Here is a 25,091-nt window from a genome sequence, read left to right as displayed (position 1 = left end):
TTCTATAGTAACAGAGAGAGAATATCCGTGTCATGTGACCAGAAGCCAGCATCTGATTGGTTAAGACTTCATCACTAGAGGATCAAAATGTTATTTAAGCTATAGGGCGGCGGCCATTTTTGTGTAGTTTCTAGACTTCAATGTTACACCTTATACGCCAGCTGTGGGCACGTGATGTGATCGTGGGCGGAGCCGCTGTCGCTTACTGACGCCATTTTGTTTTCTGGACGTCACAGACCTGTAGGCTGATATCATACAGCAAGGCTGAGGTAATATATATCATTCATATTATATATAATTATTATATAGGTGAGAGGGGACCGTACAGTGATATATGAGGGGGAATAACACAGCTCCCAGCACACACTGATATGTGGTATTATTATATAGGGGAGAGGGGACTGTACAGTGATATAAGAGGGAATAACACAGCTCCCAGCACACACTGATATGTGGTATTATTATTATATAGGGGAAAGGGGACCGTACAGTGATATATGAGGGGAAATAACACAGCTCCCAGCACACACTGATATGTGGTATTATTATTATATAGGGGAGAGGGGACTGTACAGTGATATATGAGGGGGAAGAACACAGCTCCCAGCACACACTGATATGTGGTATTATTATATAGGGGAGAGGGGACTGTACAGTGATATATGAGGGGGAAGAACACAGCTCCCAGCACACACTGATATGTGGTATTATTATTATATAGGGGGAGAGGGGACCGTACAGTGATATATGAAGGGGAATAACACAGCTCCCAGCACACACTGATATGTGGTATTATTATATAGGGGAGAGGGGACTGTACAGTGATATATGAGGGGGAATAACACAGCTCCCAGCACACACTGATATGTGGTATTATTATTATATAGGGGAAAGGGGACCGTACAGTGATATATGAGGGGAAATAACACAGCTCCCAGCACACACTGATATGTGGTATTATTATTATATAGGGGAGAGGGGACTGTACAGTGATATATGAGGGGGAAGAACACAGCTCCCAGCACACACTGATATGTGGTATTATTATATAGGGGAGAGGGGACTGTACAGTGATATATGAGGGGGAAGAACACAGCTCCCAGCACACACTGATATGTGGTATTATTATTATATTGGGGGAGAGGGGACCGTACAGTGATATATGAAGGGGAATAACACAGCTCCCAGCACACACTGATATGTGGTATTATTATTATATAGGGGGAGGGGACTATACAGTGGTATATGAGGGGGAATAACACAGCTCCCAGCACACACTGATATGTGGTATTATTATTATATAGGGGAAAGGGGACCGTACAGTGATATATGAGGAGGAATAACACAGCTCCCAGCATACACTGATATGTGATATTATTATTATATAGGGGAGAGGGGACTGTAGAGTGATATATGAGGGGGAATAACACAGCTCCCAGCACACACTATGTGGTATTATTATATAGGGGAGAGGGGACTATACAGTGATATATGAGGGGGAATAACACAGCTCCCAGCACACACTGATATGTGGTATTATTATTATATAGGGGAGAGGGAACTGTACTGTGATATATGATTGGGAATAACACAGCTCCCAGCACACACTGATATGTGGTATTATTATTATATAGGGGAGAGGGACTGTACAGTGATATATGAGGGGGAATAACACAGCTCCCTGTACACACTGATATGTGGTTTTATTATTATTATTATTATTATATAAGGGGGAGAGGGGACTGTACAGTGATATATGAGGGGTAATAACACAGCTCCCAGCACACACAGATATGTGGTATTATTATATAGGGGAGAGGGGACTTTACCGTGATTTATGAGGGGGAATAACACAGCTCCCAGTATACACTATGTGGTATTAATATTATATAGGGGAGAGGGGAATGTACAGTGATATTTGAGGGGGAATAACACAGCTCCCAGCACACACTGATATGTGGTATTATTATTATATAGGGGAGAGGGGACCGTACAGTGATATATGAGGGGGAATAACACAGCTCCCAGCACACACTGATATGTGGTATTATTATTATATAGGGGAGAGGGGACTGTACAGTGATATAAGAGGGGGAATAACACAGCTCCCAGCACACACTGATATGTGGTATTATTATTATATAGGGGAGAGGGGACTGTACAGTGATATATGAGGGGGAATAACACAGCTCCCAGCACACACTGATATGTGGTATTATTATTATATAGGGGAAAGGGGACCGTACAGTGATATATGAGGAGGAATAACACAGCTCCCAGCAAACACTGATATGTGCTATTATTATTATATAGGGGAGAGGGGACAGTAGAGTGATATATGAGGGGGAATAACACAGCTCCCAGCACACACTATGTGGTATTATTATATAGGGGAGAGGGGACTATACAGTGATATATGAGGGGGAATAACACAGCTCCCAGCACACACTGATATGTGGTATTATTATTATATAGGGGAGAGGGGACTGTACAGTGATATATGAGGGGGAATAACACAGCTCCCAGCACACAATGATATGTGGTATCATTATTATATTGGGAGAGGGGACCATACAGTCATATATGAGGGGGGATAACACAGCTTCCAGCACACACTATGTGGTATTATTATTATATAGGGGAGAGGGAACTGTACAGTGATATATGAGGGGGGATAACACAGCTCCCAGCACACACTGATATGTGGTGTTATTATATAGGGGAGAGGGGACTTTACCGTGATTTATGATGGGGAATAACACAGCTCCCAGTATACACTATGTGGTATTATTATTATTATATAGGGGAATAACATAGCTCTCAGCACACACTGATATGTGGTATTATTGTTATATAGGGGAGAGGGTTCTGTACAGTGATATATGAGGGGGAATAACACAGCTCCCAGCACACACTGATATGTGGTATTATTATTATATAGGGGAGAGGGTACTGTACAGCACACTCTCATTTTTGGTATTGTTTTCTACATCAGGGTCAATAGTGTATCCACAGGGTATACCTTGGGGTATAGGCGATGACGTCAGACATCGGGCGCCACATAGTTTAGTTTTCAGCCTCCCAGGATTCACTGGGGTCCCCCTCCTATATCCCACCCCCCAGCCAAGACAAATTAGTTTCGTTGGTGCCCGGCTCGGAGTCAGATCACCTTTATCAGAGGGGGGCTATTATCTCCCTTGAAGGTTTCTTCAAGGCAGCTGTGTCTGCACATTTGAGTACTGACATCCATGCTGTCACTCCTACACCCCGCCGGACCAGAACACCGATACCGATCCGGGGATGCTGATTGGTGTCCGGGGTCACTGCTAGCGTTGACCCCGGATGCCTGGACTGTGGCCGGATCCAAGGGGACAGGTAAGCGGAGGGTTCCCGCCGAGCAACACAATCCCAGGGGGCTCCCTGGGATCTGGCAGCAGCGTGGAGCCAGGTATTAACCTGTGCTTCCACTATACCCCAGTGACAATGGGGCGCGGCTGAGCAGCAAAGTCCGGCATCCTGGAGGTTAATTGCATGCCAGGGGAGCACGCCTTCCATGTATACAGCCGGCACCTCCCCTGCTGCACATGGCATCTCCATTGCGGTCTGCTGCCTGTCTGTACGCTCCTCCCCCGGGCCCGCCGCCTCTTTGCACCTCGACGGCCATTTTCATGTGTCTTGGCAAATGCTGCTTGACACTGAAGACGGTGACATCGCGGTCCGGGTCCCCCCGCATAACTCTCCCTCGATTTAAGGTCGGTGTCTGCAGCGCTGTTTCCTACCAGGATCTGGTCTGTGTAGTTGATCTCAGCGCTGATAGTACAGGGAGTTATTTTTGCATTGTATGTGACCTAATGCTAGCGCTTCTGCCTGTACTTTCACTTCTGACTGTCAGACATTTTACTATCCCTATTCTTCCTCTGCTAATGCCCTTGCGTTGCGGTGTTGCAGGGTGTTTATTGCCTCATTATACAAGTATTTGTCTGTGAGGTGGGTCACATACATTCCGTTACACTCATCGTGTCTGAGTGTGAATTTCCCCTCCATCTGTACTAAATGTAACGTACCATTTGCGGAGGGAGATAGGAATACTGAGGGATTGTGTAGGGTATAGTATATGATACCACGCCCGATTACTGTCACTGCGCGTGTGCAGGAACCGCCCTGGGCTTGTTTTGCTAAGGCACTTACAACCCTTGTGGGCCAGTTAACACCTCCCCCTGCGATCCCCCAGAAGGGGTTTTCACAGCAGTCAGTGGTGTCGTCACCGATGCAGGGGTTCCCCAGACAGTTGATGGTACCCCAGTGTCTACTGCTTTCGCCCCCCCAGGTCTCACAAGAGCCTGAGTGGGTTAATTCCTTGTCCACTACGGTGCAATACCTGTCAGACGTTTTACAGGGGGAGTCATCATTGTGGCCACATAAGCGACCTTTAGCGTCTCATATGACTCAGTATGATGAGGATGAGAAGTTGTCTGATGACGGTGACATTTTTGACCTTTCTGATAAGGAGCCCCTCTGTACTAAAGAGACGGAGTCTAAGGTCTATATACATGGCCTTATATGTGCAGTCCGTACGGCCTTGGTTATTGAGGATGACGATCCCCCCGTGGCCAAATCCAAATGCGCCTTCTTTAAGGATGTTAAGGGTGATGCCACTACATTTCCTCTATCTGGTCAGCTAGTTAGAGGAGGTGTGAAAAAATCCGGGTAAGCAGTACCAGCCTCAAAAACGTTTGGCTTTTGCATACCCCTATGCGGATAATTATTTCTCTAAGTGGGAATCTCCTCCACAAGTGGATTCTCATGTGACATGCCTAGTGAGGAGTGCTACTTTGCCCATGCCCTCCATGTCCTCCTTAAAGGATGCTATGGATCTCAAGGTTGAAATATGCCTTAATCCATTTTTTCCCTTGCTGGAGGGGTGTCCAGACCGGCTATGGCCGTGTGTTGGGTAGCCAGAGCCATCTAGTGCTGGTCTGATAGTTTGGAGGCGTCTCTGGACTCTGACTCTTCTGTGGAGCAGGCGGAGTTAGTGGGCAATCTCAGAGACTCAGCCACTATATTAATGAGGCAGCTTTAGATATCGTTCTCCTCACCTCTAGAATCTCCTCAGCAGCTGTGGCCGCTCGTCGCACCCTATGGTTGCGCTCTTGGAAAGCGGACGCAGATTCCAAGAAGGGCTTTTAATGCTTGCCTTTTAATGGACATGTCCTGTTTGGGCTTGATCTGGACAAGATAATGGCCACTCTGGCAGCAGCTAAGTCTGCGTGTCTGCCATCGGCTACAGTCCCGTCATGGTCTGGTACTTCGTCCTTTCGGCCCTACAGGGCCCAGGGTAGGTCCAAAGTACAGTCTTTTCCCAGACAGGCCGGGCCCAAAAAGTCTACCAAGCCCAAGAAACAGGCTTGGAGTACCAGACGCCCCGCCCCCAAGTCGGACGATAAGCCTTCGTCCTGACGGACCGGGCCTTCCTTTGGGGATCCCAGAGTGGGAGGCCGCCTGCTTCGCTTTGCCCAGTATTGGTGTCTGACTACCAAGGACACTTGGGTACACAAGGTGGTCTCTCCGGGGTATGCCCTCTCCTTCCGGCGCTGGCCCCCCAGCAAGTTTTTCACCACAGGCCTTCCATCGGATCAGAACAAAGCCCTGGAACTACAGAAAGTGTTGCACTCTATGCTCCAGGCTGGAGTTATAGTGTCTGCTTCGTTCTCCCAGAGGGGCATGGGTTTCTATTCCAGTTTTTTCCCAATGGGTCTTACCAACCCATCCTCAACCTCAAATCCCTCAACAAGTCCTTGAGGGTGCCTCGGTTCAGGATGGAGACCCTGCGTTCCATTATACTAACGATGGAGCCTGGGGATTTCATGGTGTCGTTGGACATTCAGGACGCTTACCTGCATGTCCCCATTATTTTAACACATCAGCAATTCCTCACGTTTGCAGTGCTCGACAAACATTTTCAGTTCCAGGCACTGCCCTTTGGTCTGGCGACAGCGCCTCGTATCTTTACCAAAGTCATGGCAGCCCACCTGCGGATGCAGGGGAACCGCTTGTTGCCTTATCTGGACAACCTTCTGTTAGCAGGGTCTCCAACGGTCCACCAGCTTCATCTGCAACTGACAATCTCAGTATTGGAGAATCACGGCTGGTTAATAAACTGGAAAAAAATCTATCCTGGTTCCTGCGCAGAGGATGCTCCATCTCGGGGACTTGTTGGACTCTCAACAACAGAGGATCTTTGTGATGGAGGACAAGATCGCTGCGTTACAGGCAAAGGTGCGCAGTTGCCTTCAGAGCCGCCGAGTGTCTATTCACTCAGCGATGAGGTTACAGGGCTCCATGGTGTCGCTTTTTGACATGGTGGAATATACCCAGTTTCACTCCAGACCTCTGCAGCAGTTGATCCTCTCCAGATGGAATGGGTTGCCTCATCGAATAAAGACACAGACCATGGTGCTTTCTCCGGAGGTTTGTCTGTCTTTGGCCTGGTGGTTGCAAACGACACCTGAACAGGGGACGTCCCTTTTGGGTGGTAACCTGGGTCCTTTTGACGACGGACGCCAGTCTCCTTGGCTGGGGAGCAGTCACAGGTCCACACTTATTCCAGGGCAGGTGGACTCCGGCAGAAGCTGCGCTTCCAATAAACATCTTGGAACTTTGCGCAGTATTCAGTGCTCTCCAGCAAGCAAAACATGTTCTCCACGGACTATCTGTGCAGGTACAATCGTACAACGCCACCACGGTGGCCTACATAAACCGCCAAGGAGGAACCAGAAGTCGGGCAGCGCTGGCAGAGGTGTCCCGCATCCTGACTTGGACGGAGGCCAATCTCCCTGCCATCTCGGCGGTGTTCATCACGGGAATCCTCAACTGGGAAGCGGACTTTCTCAGCCATCAGGACGTGCATCCGGGAGAATGTTCTCTTCACCAGGAGGTGTTTCAACTCCTGGTGGACAAGTGGGGCCTTCCGGAGATAGACCTTATGGTCTCCCGACACAACAGCAAACTGCCTGTGTACGGGTCAAGAACAAGAGACGTGGAGGCTCTTCTGGTAGACGCTCGGTCGGTCCGGTGGACCTTCCAGTTTGCATACCTCTTCCCTCCGTTCTCCCTTTTTCCTCGAGTGATCCTCAAATTCAAGCAAGAAGGCGGCACGCTCCTGCTGATAGCTCCAGCGTGGCCCAGACGGCACTGGTACTCAGACCTTCGGAGTCTCTCCGTAGACACTCCGATGCTGTTGTCTCTCCATCCGGACCTGTTGTCACAGGGTCCTTGTCATTACCCGGACCTGAGTCGTCTGTCTTTGACGACGTGGCTGTTGAGACAGCCCTCTTAAGGTCCAGGGGTTTTTCCAGCTCTGTAGTTAACACCATGCTAAGAGCTCGGAAGCCTTCGTCTGCAAGAATTTACCATCGAGTATGGTATACTTTCTTTGAGTGGTGTCGCCCTAGAGGCTATGCTCCTCGGGTGTTCCGGATTTCCAGAGTGTTGGCTTTCCTACAGGCGGGCTTTGATCACGGTCTTCGCCTTGCTTCTCTGAAGGTGCAGGTTTCTACCCTGTCAGTGTGGTTTCACCGTAGGATTGCTACTCTTGCTGATGTCCGCACCTTTATGCAAGGTGTTCTTCGTATTCAGCCTCCCTTTGTTCCACCAGTGGCTCCTTGGGGTCTGGCTGTGGTGCTGAGGGCTCTCCGTGGACCGCCATTTGAACCACTGGGCTCAGTGGATTTGAAATGGCTTACAGCTAAGACTGTATTTCGTCTGCCCATTGCTTCGGCCAGAAGGGTCTCAGAGTTGGGGGCTCTCTCATGTTTGCCTCCCTTTCTCATCTTTCATAGGGATAGGATGGTGCTTCGCACTCGCCCTAGTTTTCTCCCAAAGGTGGTATCTAGTTTCCACATCAACGAGGAACTCATTGTACCGGTCTTTAATTCACCAGACCACACGGTTGGTGAGGCCACCTTGGATGTGGTGCGGGCTCTAAGGATTTATGTTGATGGCACCAATTCTTTTAGGAAGTCGGACTCCTTGTTTGTCCTCTATGGCTTCCGAAAGAAGGGTTGGCCTGCCACTAAGAAAACTTTGGCAGGATGGATTCGCATGGCAATTTCTGAAGCTTATGTTCATGAAGGCCTTCCTGTTCCATCCTCTGTTAGGGCTCATTCCACTAGGTCTGTGGGTCCTTCGTGCGCAGCTCGACGTGGTGCCTCAGTGGTTCATCTTTGCAAGGCAGCCACGTGGTCTTCTGTCCATACTTTTGTGAGGTATTATGCATTTGACACCTTTGCCTCTCAGGATGCTTCCTTCGGGCGGCGGATTCTCCTTCCAGCACAGGAGCGTCCCCACCCTTAAAGGATACTGCTTTGGGACATCCCCAAGGTATCCTATGGATACCCTATGGACCCTGATGTAGAAAATATGATATGGTAAGAACTTCCCTTGTTATCTCTTTTTCAACGAATACCATATTGTTCCACAGGACTTCCGCCCTGTCGCACCTGTACTGCAGATGGGCTTTCATCTGGTCACCGGTTTTTCCGTCTCCTTCTGGTGAGAGTGTGATTCTTGTGTATTCCAGATCTTTCTTCTCTCTCTTTCCTCTCCTCCCCCGGCCTGGGCCTTGTTACGTAACTGATTTGCCTTGGCTCAGAAAGCTTCCATCCAGGTCTCATCTGGAGTTCATAGGTATTTCTATTCATCAGACCTCCTGCTAGATAATTACAGCCTCTAATTTCCTGCATTCACAAAAGCTGGTGATGTCTTATACTGTACAGGCATATCCGAGAAGTGCACATCTAACATACAATTACATTCAAACATGTCATAGACTATTAAATATACTTTGCTTTATACACACATGCATTACAGATCAGATGCAGTGCTCTTCCGCATAATTTTGTATATTAATACAGTTTATTATAAACCATGTGCAGTGTGCGTTTTAACAGTGTTCATTGCGGGTACTTGCAGTGCTACAGTGGATATTTCACCCACGTGTGGCCAGTCTCCGGCGACAGGGAGACGTCCGGCTGCCAAGCCTGATGACAAGCCCTCAGCCTGATGGGGCGGGGATCCCAGGGTGGGAGGCCGACGACTTCAATTCACCCAACATTGGTGTCAGACTACCACAGACACGGGTGAGAGAAGTGGTCTCTCAGGGTTATGCCCTCTCCTTCCACAGAAGGCCTACCCATCAGTTCTTCTGCACAGGACTCCTGTCGAACAAGGGCAAGTCCTTGACTATTCATGAGGCAGTACAATCCATGCTTCAGACAGGGGTCATTGTACCGGTCCCGTTATCCCAGAGGGGAATAGGTTATTATTCCAGCCTTTTTCTGGTTTAAAAGCCGAACGGTTCCTATCACGGACCGCCGTGACGACTCTTCCCAGATACGACAATCTGAGAGTCGCCGCCGTGACTTTACACCAGTACCTCAGCGCGTGTAGTTATTATCTCCGGTATCTGCCACTAGCAGGAGACCCAATTTAACGCTAAGCGCAAGGTAAGCTTCTGCTCTCACCTGTACACACAAATTATCAATATTTAAACATAGGTAACATGCCAAACATGAGGCGTTTGGGTCACAAAAACACAGATTCGAAGAACTAAAATTAGTTTAGTTTAATTCAAAAAATATCTTCAAAGCTTATGTACAAAAATTAGAAAGGATATAAGGATGTTACAAGAAGTCACAAACACAGTTAATCACAATTTCAAGTAAACAAAAGAAAATAATAAAATGGGAGAAAACAGACCATTCAGATCGTGACGTGTTGAACAGTTTGGGGATGAGGCCTTCCCAATGACTAATTCGGGTGCCCTGTGTCTTGTCGACAACCTTGAGTAGAGAATCGCGCTTTCTGTCTAGTGAGCCTGTATTTTATCCCTGTGTGCCCAGCTATTCCCCCCCCCCCCCCCCTGGAGGTGGGATACTAACCATCCCCGTAGAGAGTGGCTGATTGGCTCATCCAATCTGTTTGAAGTTGTGGGGAAGCAAACTGATACCACTTATACAGGTCAAAGTAAGGTCCTTTTTATGCCCAGCTGCACATCCTGACTCCAGGGTGTATAGACCTGGCCCCCTGGGGCTATGAACAGAACCTGTACTTTGTGTTCAATACCCACAACCACAGATTTTAACAGTTAACCAAGTTTTATGATGCCTTGGGAAGGAAAGCCCATCTACCATTCATCCCAGCTTCAAAGAACTAAACACTAAGGGTTTTGACACCTCACATTAGACCTTAGCATGACATTATACAGATACACCTTCCTACAGAGAGACACCTATATATATTGACATTATATTCTATATCAGGCTTCTTTAATAAAAAAAAATAACTTTTTCATCACCGTTCCCACCGACCTATCCTCAATCTCAAATCCCTGAACAAATTCCTTCGGGTACCTCGGTTCAGGATGGAAACCCTACGCTCCATCATACTGGCTATGGAACCTGGGGATTTTATGGTGTCACTGGATATTCAGGATGCATACCTGCATATTGCGATTGCTTCAACTCAGCAGCGATTTCTCAGGTTTGCTGTGTCACAACAACATTTCCAGTTTCGGGCTCTGCCGTTTGGCCTCTCTACTGCACCTCGAGTGTTTACAAAAATGATGGCGTTAATGGCAGCCAATCTGCGGCTTCAGGGGGTCTGCCTGTTACCATACCTGGACGACCTCTTACTGTTGGTATGGTCTCCAGTGGTACTTCATCACCACCTCCTACAGCTGACAATATCTGTACTACAGAAGCACAGGTGGTTGTTCAATTGGAAGAAATCCTCCCTGATCCCATCTCAAAGGATGCTTCATCTGGGAGCTCTATTGGACTCACAGCAGAGGATCTTTCTGACAGCAGAAAAGATCTCCACTTTGCAGACGCGAGTGCGCAGATGCCTCCACAGTTGCCGAGTGTCAATGCACTCAGCCATGCAGTTACTGGGATTGATGGTGTAGACGTTCGACATGGTGGAATATACCCAGTTTCATTTCCGGCCTCTGCAAAAATGAATCCTCTCCAGGTGGGACGGATTACCCCATCGGACAAGGACGCAAATGATGGTGCTATCTCCGGAGGTGCGTCTATCTATGACTTGGTGGCTGAAAACGGTCCACCTCACCAGGGGGCGCCCCTTTTGGATCTTCTGACGACGGACACCAGTCTCTGTGGTTGGGGCGCAGTGACTAGGCCACACTCTTATATCAGCAGTGTTCATCCCAGGAGTTCTCAATTGGGAAGCGGACTTCCTCAGCCATCACGACGTGCATCCCTGGGAATGGTCTCTTTACCAAGAGGTGTTTCAGCTCCTAGTGAACAAGTAGGGTCTTCTGGACGTGGACCTCATGGCCTCTCGACACAATCACAAACTGCCACTGTACGGGTTCAGGACAAGAGACACTAAGGCTCTCTTGGTAGATGCTCTGTCAGTCCAGTGGACCTTCCAATACCTGTTCCCTCCAATCTCCCTTCTTCCTCGAGTACTTCAGAAGTTCAATCAATAATGAGGCACTGTGCTCCTGGTGGCTCCAGCGAGGCCCAGACGTCACTGGTACTCAGATCTTCGGAAACTATCAGAAACAAAGGAAGAAGTATCCAATTTGGACAGAGAAACCCTTTTCAAATCAAAGGAAAAGAAAAATCTGAAAGTAAAAGATTGGGCTTTTATTACACAGTATGGATCACACCACTCGTTTTTAGAGAATATTTTTTAAAAACATTGGCACATTTTACAGAAAGATTCAGTTTTATCCATGGTTTTACCCTCGAAAACCCGGTTTTTATATATAAAAAGGCTGACAATCTTGTCAGAAGTGCCCTTGAACAAAATAATAGTACTCCTATAAGAACCAAAGGGTTTCATCGCTGTGGACTATGCATCATCTTAAAGGAAAAAATTATCAAATTAATGATTTTATCACATGCCACACTACCAATGTTGTATATTTTATTGTCGTCGCTAGTGTGCAGGATATCATCAAATTTCAGCCTGTTAGTGTCTGGATCAGGGTGCTGTCCGGAACCCCTGTCTCCTTGCCCAAATAGACACTCATCTACCATTCACGGTATGCTATACACCACCAGGACATTTCGATCTATACTTTATGGAACTGGAATCCCTTATTTATTGATATACCATTTTTGTTGCTACAATAGATGCACCTAAGTCATCTACTGTTTATTGAATTATCTACTTGCCCTACTTTTATGCACTTTAAATCTGTTTCTTATTGGATTTGTGTATTTTTATTTTTGCCTTCCCAAAGTGTTTGGGAAATGTTTGTTAAATTTCCATGTTATCAATGAAATCATTTTTAAACCACTATTTAATACTTCAAGCGCTTTTGCCACTTTAATTTTTTATTACTGTGATTTCGGAGTGTCTCCATCGACACTCCATTGCTGTTGCCTCAACGTCTGAATGTTGTCTCAAGGTCCTTGCTTTTACCCGGACCTGGGTCATCTGTCTTTGACGGTGTGGCTCTTGAGACATCCCTCCTTGGGTCCAAGTGTTTTTCCGGCTCTGTGGTTAACACCATGTTTAGAGCACGAAAACCTGCCTCTGCTAGGATTTACCACAGGGTGTGACATACGTTCTTTGAATGGTGTCGTCCCAGAGGTTATGACCCAAAAGGGTTTAGGATATCTAGAGTTTTGGCTTTTCCGCAGGCGGGTTTGGACCTTGGTTTCCACCTTGCTTTGCTGAAGGTGCATGTCTCTGCCCTTTCAGTGTGATTCCAGCGATGGATTGCTCCTTCCTGATATCTGCACTTTCCTACAGGGGGTCCTTCGCATCCAGCCTCCCTTTGTCCCTCCTGTGGAGACTTGGGATTTGGCTGTTGACCTTTGGGCCCTTCATTTGAGCCCCTGGACTCAGTGGATCTCAAATGACTTACTGCTAAAACAGTTTTTCTTCTGGCTATTGCTTCTGCCAGAAGGGTGTCAGATTTGGGGGTGCTCTCATGTTTTTCACCAGGACAGGGCGGTGCTTCAGACTCACCCTGGGTTCCTTCCTAAGGTGGTCTGTAGTTTCCACATTAATGGGGAAATTATTGTGCCGACCTTTAATTCTCCAGACCTCTCCGCAGGTGAGGCCTCATTGGATGTGGTGCGTGCCCTCAGGATTTATGTGGACCATACTAACTCCCTTCGGAAGTCAGACTCCTTGTTTGTACTCTATGGTTTCCACAAGAAGGGATGGCCAGCCAATAAACAAACTGTGACTAGATGGCTTTGAATGGCTCTCTCTGAGGCTTACACTCATTAGGGCCTTCCAGTGCCACTCTCTGTTACTGCTCATTCTACTAGGTCTGTGGGTCCTTCGTGGGCAGCTCACCGTAGGATTTATGTTGATGGCACCAATTCTTTTAGGAAGTCGGACTCGTTGTTTGTCGTCTATGGCTTCCGAAAGAAGGGTTGGCCTGCCACTAAGCAAACTTTGGCAGGATGGATTCGCATTGCAATTTCTGAAGCTTATGTTCATGAAGGCCTTCCTGTTCCATCCTCTGTTAGGGCTCATTCCACTATGTCTGTGGGTCCTTCATGGGCAGCTCGACGTGGTGCCTCAGTGGTTCATCTTTGCAAGGCAGCCACGTGGTCTTTTGTCCATACTTTTGTGAGGTATTATGCTTTCGATACCTTTGCCTCTTAGGATGCTTCCTTCAGGCGGTGGATTCTCCTCTCTGCACAGAAGCGTCCCCACCCTTAAAGGTACTGCTTTTTAGTCATCCCCAAGGTCTCCCTGTGGACCCTGAAGTAGAAAATGAGAGATACGGTAAGAACTTACCTTTTGTTATCTCTCTTTCTATGAAGTCCATAGGGTCCACAGGGCACCCACCCTGACGAACCTGTGCTTCAAATGGGCTTCGCTCTGGTCACCGGTTTTCCGTCTCCTTCTGGGTGAGAAAGTGATTCTTGAATGTTCCAGACTTTCTTATCCTCCTCCGGCCTTTGGCTTGCTACGATACTGAGCTGCCTCTGGCCCGGGGGCGGGGTATAGGAGGGAGACCCAGTGCATCGAGGGGGAAAAATTTACTATGTAAGGTGCCCGGATGACTCTGCATCACCTATACCCCAAGGTGACCCTGTGGACCCTATGGACTTCGTAGAAAGAGAGATAACAAAGGTAAGCTCTTACCATATCTCTCATTTTCTGCTACTTGTGCTGTTTCTAAATGTTTTGCTTTATTTGTATCTATTATTATAAAATTGGACCATTATTATAAAACTTAGGCCATCATGTCTGTGTCAGCCAAGATGACTGGGAAGCGGGTTCCGTGTAACAGGGCGGTGCGGAGTAGGAGCGGCTAATATTATATGGCAGATGCCGACTTAATTTTAAAAAAATTCAGAAAATTGGACGTCAGTGACCATAAATAGAATCTAAAGTTTTTTTAAGAATCATAAGTTCCCTCATTCATCCGGCCACCCACGGACATTTCCACTCCATACCACTTGTTCACAAAAAGAGCTATAAACAAGTGTGTATGAGAAGATCTATTTTATTCTATTGTATTTATAGATTTTTAGTGTAACAATTTTATCGTGGTACACATAGCATCTGACACATTCCAGCGCTCTCTCAAGTTTATTTTCACATAAATAGAATATGTCAAATAATCTTTATAAATCCAATTTTTTCCAGGCTGCAAAACTGATTTTTTTAAATTAGAAGAAAATAAATATATCTTCTAATTACCATTCATCTGAGGATGGACAAGGATAACAGTGCGATGACACCCTGGAGATAATCTATTTGCTGACTGGCGAGGTGAGGGGATCTGGGAGTGTCACAGTGACCTCACTTATGTGTGTGTATGTATGTATGTGTGTGTGTGTGTGTATATATATATATATATATATATATTTTAATAATACAGGGATATGACTGGGGAGGTGAGGGGATCTGGAGGTGTCACAGTGACATCACTTATATCTATAGTAATAATACAGGGATATGACTGGGGAGGTGAGGTGGTCTGGGTGTGTCACAGTGACATCACTTATATCTATAGTAATAATACAGGGATATGACTGGGGAGGTGAGAGAATCTGGAGGTATCACAGTGACATCACCTATATCTATAGTAATAATACATGGACATGAATGGGGAGGTGAGGGAATCTGGGGGAGTCAGTGACATCACTATATATTAATAATACATGGACATGACTGGGGAGGTGAGAGGATCTGGGTGTGTCACAGTGACATCACTTATATCTATAGTAATAATACAGGGACATTCCGGGGAGGTGAGGAGATCTGGGAGTGTCACAGAGGCATCACTTATACCTCTAGTAGTAATACAGGAACATGACTGGGGAGGTGAGGGGATCTGGGAGTGTCACAGTGACCGCTTGTATCTATAGTAATAATACACGGACATGACTGGGGAGGTGAGAGGATCTGGGAGTGTCACAGTGACATCACTTATATCTATAGTAATAATACAGGGACATGACGGGGGAGGTGATGGGGATCTGGGAGTGTCACAGTGGCATCACTTATACCTATAGTAGTAATACAGGAACATGACTGGGATGGTGATGGGATCTGGGAGTGTCACAGTGACATCACTTATATCTATAGTAATAAAGGGATATGACCGGGGAGGTGAGGGAATCTGGAGGTGTCACAGAGACATCGATTATATATAGAGTAATAATACAGGGACATGACTGGGGAGGTGAGGGGATCTGGGAGTGTCACAGAGACATCACATATCTAATAATACAGGGACATGACTGGGGAGGTGAGGAGATCTGGGAGTGTCACAGTGACATCACTTATATCTATAGTAATAATACAGGGACATGATTGGGGAGGTGAGGGGATCTGGGAGTGTCACAGTGATATTTTGTGTCTGCCTCAATACACAGGAATAGACAGTTGTGAAGAAGACATTCGGTGAGTGTGTCACCCAGCTGCTGTCCCTGTGTGTCAGGAGGACTGTGCAGGACCCAGAGACCCATCACGGTGCCTCCACCTCACTCACTGATACATGAAAGATACAAAAACCAAAAGATCCTGGAACTTACCAACAAGATCATTCAGCTGCTGATTGGAGAGGTGACTGCTGGGAATTGGACATTTTACAGTAACACCAGGGGATGTGTCTGGGTGATAACAGGAGAGGTGACTGCTGGGAATGGGACATTATACAGTAACACGAGGGGATGTGCCTGGGTGATGAATGGGGAGGTGACTGCTGGGAATGGGACAATATACAGTAACACGAGGGGATGTGCCTGGGTGATGAATGGGGAGGTGACTGCTGGGAATGGGACAATATACAGTAACACCAGAGGATATATTTGGGTGATGACTGGAGGGGTGACTGCTGGGAAGTGGACATTATACAGTAATACCAGGGGATGTGTCTGGGTGATGACTGGTGAGGTGACTGCTGGGAATGGGACATTATACAGTTACACCAGGGGATGTGTCTGGGTGATTACAGTATCATTGTGTCAGGTTCCTATAAGGTGTCAGGATGTCACTGTCTATGTCTCCATGCAGGAGGGGGAGTATATAGAGGAACACAGGGGTCTGTAGAAGGACTTGATGATGGAGAATCACCGGCCCCTCACATCACTGGGTAAGAGGAGACTCATTTATTTGCTGGGGGATCAGGTATGGCGGCCCCCAACATACACATATCACCTGATAATCACATATATACAATGTACTCACTCACTGTGTGTATCCCACAGATGGACTCAGTAACAGAAATACCCCAGAGAGATGTCCCCGTCGTCTTTATTCACAGGATTGCACAGAGGAGAATCACAGGATCCCACAGGAGCATCAGGTAGAGAAGCTGTTTGTGTTTTATGTACTTAAATTATTTTGTGTAATCTCCATTATTGTTAAGAAATATCACTAAAGTTTTTTTTTGTTTAATGGATTAATATGGTTTATGTTCTGACTGATATTAAGGAAGAAGATATAGAGAGAGAAGAAGAGACGTATGTGACTGATATAAAGTCAGAGAGAGAAGACGAGACGTATGTGACTGATATGAAGTCAGAAGACATAGAGGGAGAAGAAGAGATGTATGTGACTGATATAAAGGCAGAAGATATAGAGGGAGAAGAAAAGACGTATGTGACTGATATAAAGGCAGAAGATATAGAGGGAGAAGAAGAAACGTATGTGACTGATATAAAGGCAGAAGATATAGAGGGAGAAGAAGAGACGTATGTGACTAATATGAAGGCAGAAGATATAGAGGGAGAAGAGACGTATGTGACTGATATAAAGGCAGAAGATATAGAGGGAGAAGAAGAGACGTATGTGACTGATATGAAGGCAGAAGATATAGAGGGAGAAGAAGAGACGTATGTGACTGATATAAAGGCAGAAGATATAGTGGGAGAAAAAGAGACGTATGTGACTGATATGAAGGCAGAAGATATAGAGGGAGAAGAAGAGACGAATGTGATGGGTGATCAGCAGTGTAAGGAGGAGGAAATCCCTACAGATATCAGCACTGGTAAGTAATAAACACTTATTACAGAATAGAGTCGCATATTCCTCTTGTTCAGTCACTACAGCAAATTCTTATCCTACACCCTCCTCTGTCAGTACAAGCTAATGAGGTAAATGTAATCAACCCTTACTAGACTCCAATTCCCCTAATCCTGTCATGTCACTGTGTGTTACCAGCCAGAAGATCTGACCAGTCACCTCACCACATTCTCTGGTGTATCTCATACATCAGCAGCCATCAGCCCCTATTATACTCCTGCTCTCCTCCTCACATCATGTCACCATTATTCACACCCATTGGTTTTACTTACCACATACCCTTATATCCATGTTATCCTCACCCATTGTATTACATCACACATACCCTTATATCCATGTTATCCTCACCCATTGTATTACATCACACACACCCTTATATCCATGTTATTCTCACTCATTGTATTACATCACACACACCCTTATATCCATGTTATTCTCACCCATTGTATTACATCACACACACCCTTATATCCATGTTATTCTCACCCATTGTATTACATCACACACACCCTTATATCCATGGTATTCTCATCCATTGTATTACATCACACACACCCTTATATCCATGTTATTCTCACCCATTGTATTACATCACACACACACTTATATCCATGTTATCCTCACCCATTGTATTACATCACACACACCCTTATATCCATGTTATCCTCACCTATTGTATTACATCACACACACCCTTATATCCATGTTATCCTCACCTATTGTATTACATCACACACACCCTTATATCCATGTTATTCTCTCCCATTGTATTACATCACACACACCCTTATATCCATGTTATTCTCACCCATTGTATTACATCACACACACCCTTATATCCATGTTATCCTCACCCATTGTATTACATCACACACACCCTTATATCCATGTTATTCTCACCCATTGTATTACATCACACACACCCTTATATCCATGGTATTCTCATCCATTGTATTACATCACACACACTCTTATATCCATGTTATTCTCACCCATTGTATTACATCACACACACACTTATATCCATGTTATCCTCACCCATTGTATTACATCACACACACCCTTATATCCATGTTATCCTCACCTATTGTATTACATCACACACACCCTTATATCCATGTTATCCTCACCTATTGTATTACATCACACACACCCTTATATCCATGTTATTCTCTCCCATTGTATTACATCACACACACCCTTATATCCATGTTATTCTCACCCATTGTATTACATCACACACACCCTTATATTCATGTTAATCTTACCCATTGTATTACATCACACACCCTTATATCCATGTTATTCTCACCCATTGTATTACATCACACACCCTTATATCCATGTTATTCTCACCCATTGTATTACATCACACACACCCTTATATCCATGTTATTCTCACCCATTGTATTACATCACACACACCCTTGTATCCATGTTATTCTCACCCATTGTATTACATCACACATACCCTTATATCCATGTTATTCTCACCCATTGTATTACATCACACACCCTTATATCCATGTTATCCTCACCCATTGTATTACATCACACACACCCTTATATCCATGTTATTCTCACCCATTGTATTACATCACACACACCCTTATATCCATGTTATTCTCACCCATTGGTTTTACGTCTCACACACCCTTATATCCATGTTATTATCACACATACCCTTATATCCATGTTATTCTCACCCATTGTATTACATCACACACACCCTTATATCCATGTTATTCTCACCCATTGTATTACATCACACACACCCTTATATCCATGTTATTCTCACCCATTGTATTACATCACACACACCCTTATATCCATGTTATTCTCACCCATTGTATTACATCACACACCCTTATATCCATGTTATCCTCACCCATTGTATTACATCACACACCCTTATATCCATGTTATCCTCACCCATTGTATTACATCACACACACCCTTATATCCATGTTATTCTCACCCATTGTATTACATCACACACCCTTATATCCATGTTATTCTCACCCATTATATTACATCACACACCCTTGTATCCATGTTATTCTCACCCAATGTATTACATCACACACACCCTTATATCCATGTTATCCTCACCCATTGTATTACATCACACACCCTTGTATCCATGTTATTCTCACCCAATGTATTACATCACACACACCCTTATATCCATGTTATTCTCACCCATTGTATTACATCACACACCCTTATATCCTTGTTATTCTCACCCATTGTATTACATCACACACACCCTTATATCCATGTTATTCTCACCCATTGTATTACATCACACACACCCTTATATCCATGTTATTCTCACCCATTGTATTAAATCACACACACCCTTATATCCATGTTATTCTCACGCATTGTATTACATCACACACACCCTTATATCCATGTTATTCTCACCCATTGTATTACATCACACACACCCTTATATCCATGTTATTCTCATCCATTGGCTTTAATTGATTGCAATAGTACATTAAGTAAAGTGATTGTGACTACAATCATTGTGTCAGTCTGTTGATTTACTATTAAGTTACAATACATATTGTGGTCTAGATTAGGGGGATTATAACTAGTGTTTTATATTTTCCTCCCTTATAACGTTATGTCTCACAACTGCTACAACTGCTATTTTCCTACACTGTGAGGTCTGCAAGGATTTCCTGGACTGTTCTCCTCCTCTTTTCCCTGGTTGCTCTGAGTCCCTGGCACTTGCAGGCTATAACAGCTGTACCTGACTGGGCTGTTCTCCTCTTTTCCCCGGTTGCGCTGAGTCTCTGGCACTTGCAGGCCATGACAGCTGTACATGACTGGGCTGTTCTCCTCTTTGCCCTGGTTGCGCTGAGTCTCTGGCACTTGCAGGCTATGACAGCTGTACCTGACTGGGCTGTTCTCCTCCTCCTTTACCTGGTTGCGCTGAGTCCCTGGCACTTGCAGGCTATAACAGCTGTACCTGACTGGGCTGTTCTCCTCTTTTCCCTGGTTGCCCTGAGTCCCTGGCACTCGCAGGCTATGACAGCTGTACATGACTGGGCTGGTCTCCTCCTCTGTTCCTTGGTTGTGCTGAGTCCCTGGCACTTGCAGGCTATGACAGCTGTACCTGACTGGGCTGGTCTCCGTTCTGGTTTCCATGACAGCCCTCCGGTGTCTACCTGCTGTCTTAGTTGCTAAGACTGTCTCATCTGTCTCCCTCCTGGGGGTTGATGGCTGCTGTACACCTGAGGGAGTGCTGTACATCTCTTCTCCGGTTGCTCCAGCAGATGAGGTTTCTTTCTGGAAGAGGGTTGTGAAGGCTGTAGGGGTCCATTCTGATGGCTGCAGCTCACTGAGGAGTTTATGACGCACATTGGACTGTCAGTGCCAGCAGACCTGAGGTACTGTCCTCTCCTGGATTGTCCTGCTGATATGATGAAGGCTGTCTGTCACTCACTGCACCATATTCTGGCTCTCCCTCCTCCCCTGAGTAGCCTTCATGGCAAGCATGGCCGAACAGTGTGGTTTTTGTTGGCACCTGCTGGACTCTGGAAACTCACCGTGCTGTCTCCCTGCATTCTGCAATTGTCTCACCACCTGTACCTCTCCTCCGCTTTCACCTGTTTCCAATGGACCCTGTACAGCTCCTGTCATTTTGGCTGGCCTCTCTTCCTCAGTTGTCTGCTGCCTGTCCTCCCCTAGTCCTGATTTGGGGTGCATCTCCATTTCCTTGTACAGCTCTTTACCAGTAAGGACCTTTATTTTGGGGTGCTAAATATATTGTTTTCCCTTGGAAGCCCTCCCATGAGGTTTAGCTACCTCCTCTCACCTAAATGTCTTTTTGTACGGTTGATTGTACGATATGTTTATATAGTGCACCTAAATCTAAGAAGGGATAGACGTTCAGCTCGGAAGTGCCTCCACCTCAATCCCCTCCTTCCTTCACTCCTCTGGTTACAGATGGTGATATGGATCACACTTGTGGGTGTCTCAGTTTCGGCACACACTCACTGCTGACCTTCAAACAATGATTGGAAAATTCATAAGGATATTTCCGATTTGTCCCAATGGGTGGTGGCTGCGGAATCTAAACTGAACGATGACTATAAACTCCATGATTCTGCTCTACATAATATTGACTTCCCTCACCAGGAGAATGTGTTCCTTAATGCGGGGGACCTTGAGAACTTTCAAAGACGTAACAACCTCACACTTTGTGGCATCCCTGAGTCGGTAGATGCTTCAGGTATGGAAAGCTATCTTCTGTTCTTTCATTTTCTGGTTCCATCTCTATCTGATTCCTCCATCCATATTAAATGGGCTCGCTTTGCTCTGCACCCTAAACCTGCAGACTCTGACCCCCCCCACCCTTTCCTCTAGGGATCTTCTTTTGAAATTTCTCTCTTTGAGGACAAAGAACAGTATTGTTTCATCTTCCTTATGTCTTATTTTTATGTTGTCCAAGATTTGGCCCTTAGAACTATTGCTAAATGTCATGATGTTTGGGATATCACTGGGGTCCTGGGAGAACATGGCTACCGTTATCGCTGGGGCTTTTCTTAGCATTTGCTTGTGGATGTCAGTGGCCACTAGGTTACAGTGCATTATCCTAGAGAAGGTAGAGAAACTTAGTCTGACCCCATGCTCAACAGATGGATGGCTCCTGAGTATCTTTATATTTGATTACTCCACATTTTAGATGTTCCAAAGTGTTCCGCATGATGTACTAAGCACAAATCTATGGGAATATGGGTGAGATAAACAATGATTAATGATGCTTTTGCTGTGGGATACTTGGATAACTATTTTATTTCTACCAGATGGACAGAATACAAGGAAGACCTCGGAGGGGCATCTCGTTTTGTCTCCAGATTTTAAATTAGAAGATAACCCCACACAAGGATCGCCAGTAGAAAACTGCATTACCCTAAATCAACATCCAGTTTTTCTTAGTGCAGATATATCATCTGATCCCTCTATTCTTGAGGAATGTACTTCTGGTAACTCACATATTGCTGCACATAGTACTGATCATAGCAGTGATACTGTTACATCTGAGTGTGGGAAATGTTTTACTCCCAAATCAGCTCTTGTTAGACACAAGAGAAGTCACGGAGGCGAAAGGCCATTTCCATGTTCTGAGTGTGGGAAATGTTTTACATATAAATCACAGCTTGTTCTACATGAGAGAAGTCATACAGGTGAGAAACCATTTCCATGTTCTGTGTGTGGGAAATGTTTTGCACAGATATCACATCTTATTACACATCAGAGATGTCACACAGGTGAGAAACCATTTCCATGTTCTGAGTGTGGGAAATGTTTTCCACATAAATCATCTCTTGCTACACATCAGAGATGTCACACAGGTGAGAAATTATTTTCATGTTCTGAATGTGGGAAATGTTTTACACATAAATCATGTCTTGTAATACATGAGAGAAGTCACACAGGTGAGAAACCATTTCCATGCTCTAAATGTTGGAAATGTTTTGCACAGAAATCATCTCTTGTTATACACGAGAGACGTCACACAGGTGAGAAGCCATTTTCATGCCCTGAGTGTGAGAAATGTTTTACAACAAAATCACTGCTTGTTATACATGAGAGAAGTCACACAGGTGAGAAACAATTTCCATGTTCTGAATGTGGGAAATGTTATCCACATATATCAGCTCTTGTTGCACATCAGAGAAGTCACACAGGTGAGAAACCATTTCCATGTTCTGAATGTGGGAAATGTTTTACACAGATATCACATCTTATTATACATAAGAGAAGTCACACAGGTGAGAAACCATTTCCATGTTCTGAGTGTGGGAAATGTTTTACAACTAAAACACTGCTTGTTACACATCAGAGAAGTCACACTGGTGGGAATCCATTTTCATGCTCTGAGTGTGGGAAATGTTTTACAAGGAAATCAGGTCTTGTTATACATGAGAGAAGTCACACAGGTGAGAAACCATTTCCATGTTCTGAGTGTGGGAAATGTTTTATACATAAATCATCTCTTGTTACACATCAAAGAAGTCACACAGGTGAGAAACCATTTCCATGTTCTGAGTGTGGGAAATGTTATATAGAGAAATCGGCTCTTGTTAAACATGTGAGAAGTCACACAAATGAGAGGCCATTTCCATGCTCTGAATAGGGATGGACATGAGGAGCTTGGTGTCGAATGATTGCCAGGCTTCTGACATCAAATCATGTGATACGATAGCTACTAGCTATCACATCATAACTATGCAATGGTATAACCATTGGTGGTTAAACCATGCGTAGAAAAAAACAGCACTGCAATAGGCACCGAAGACACCACTTTATGGTGTTTTCCGCTTAATTCATATTGTCGCATACCCCTCTCATCAATGGAAAGAGTACTTCAATCGGATTGGGAACATTGATGGGTGGTAACCATCGGTTTCTGATATCCATTCCTAGTTCTGAGTGTGGGAAGCATTTTATACAGAAACCACCTCTTGCTACACATCAGAGAAACTCATAGAGGTGATAAACCAGTTACATGCCCTAAGTATGGGAATTTTACCCTAGTAATTAGTGTGGTTATACTGTGGTGTTACAGCTCATCATTCTACCACTGCTGGGTGACATACAGACCTAGGACAGAGGACTAGTGTGTGGTTTTAGTGTTACAGCTCATCATCCTACCACTGCTGGGTGACATACAGACCTAGGGCACAGCACTAGTGTGTGGTCATAGTGTTACAGCTCATCATCCTACCACTGCTGGGTGACATACAGACCTAGGGCACAGCACTAGTGTGTGGTTATAGTGTTACAGCTCATCATTCTACCACTGCTGGGTGACATGCAGACCTAGGACACAGCACTAGTGTGTGGTTATAGTGTTACAGCTCATCATTCTACCACTGCTGGGTGACATACAGACCTAGGACACAGCACTAGTGTGTGGTTATAGTGTTACAGCTCATCATTCTACCACTGCTGGGTGACATACAGACCTAGGACACAGCACTAGTGTGTGGTTATAGTGTTACAGCTCATCATTCTACCACTGCTGGGTGACATACAGACCTAGGGCACAGCACTAGTGTGTGGTTATAGTGTTACAGCTCATCATTCTACCACTGCTGGGTGACATACAGACCTAGGACACAGCACTAGTGTGTGGTCATAGTGTTACAGCTCATCATCCTACCACTGCTGAGTGACATACAGACCTAGGACACAGCACTAGTGTGTGGTTATAGTGTTACAGCTCATCATTCTTCCACTGCTGGGTGACATACAGACCTAGGACACAGCACTAGTGTGTGGTTATAGTGTTACAGCTCATCATTCTACCACTGCTGGGTGACATACAGACCTAGGACACAGCACTAGTGTGTGGTTATAGTGTTACATCTCATCATTCTACCACTGCTGGGTGACATACAGACCTAGGACACAGCACTAGTGTGTGGTTATAGTGTTACAGCTCATCATTCTACCACTGCTGGGTGACATACAGACCTAGGACACAGCACTAGTGTGTGGTTATAGTGTTACAGCTCATCATTCTTCCACTG

General features: G+C 45.3%; 1 protein-coding gene across 1 annotated transcript; it reads left to right on the top strand.

Annotated features, from left to right (window-relative positions):
• Window positions 1-181: 181 nt before the first annotated feature.
• On the top strand, window positions 182-24,451 carry LOC148512028 (uncharacterized). Its single transcript, XM_088482343.1, has 7 exons — window positions 182-269; window positions 14,650-14,775; window positions 15,885-16,074; window positions 16,525-16,603; window positions 16,719-16,816; window positions 16,945-17,500; window positions 22,359-24,451. Exons 4-7 carry the CDS (start codon window positions 16,570-16,572, stop codon window positions 23,690-23,692), a joined length of 2,022 nt encoding a protein of 673 aa, XP_088338469.1. The 5' UTR covers window positions 182-269; window positions 14,650-14,775; window positions 15,885-16,074; window positions 16,525-16,569; the 3' UTR covers window positions 23,693-24,451.
• Window positions 24,452-25,091: the final 640 nt, after the last annotated feature.

This window comes from Taudactylus pleione, unplaced genomic scaffold, assembly GCF_031769625.1.
Source record: "Taudactylus pleione unplaced genomic scaffold, aTauple2 ptg000285l, whole genome shotgun sequence".
NCBI lineage: Eukaryota > Metazoa > Chordata > Amphibia > Anura > Myobatrachidae > Taudactylus > Taudactylus pleione.
This window is presented reverse-complemented; position numbering and strand designations above follow the sequence as displayed.

What these genes read in the sequence shown, in the direction of transcription:
- LOC148512028 (XM_088482343.1), top strand. Translation starts at nt 16,570, where the DNA reads ATGATGGAGAATCACCGGCCCCTCACATCACTGG. An exon ending in GGATCCCACAGGAGCATCAG is followed by an intron (nt 16,817 to 16,944) that starts GTAGAGAAGCTG and finishes ACTGATATTAAG; the next exon opens with GAAGAAGATATAGAGAGAGA. An exon ending in CCCTACAGATATCAGCACTG is followed by an intron (nt 17,501 to 22,358) that starts GTAAGTAATAAA and finishes TATTTCTACCAG; the next exon opens with ATGGACAGAATACAAGGAAG.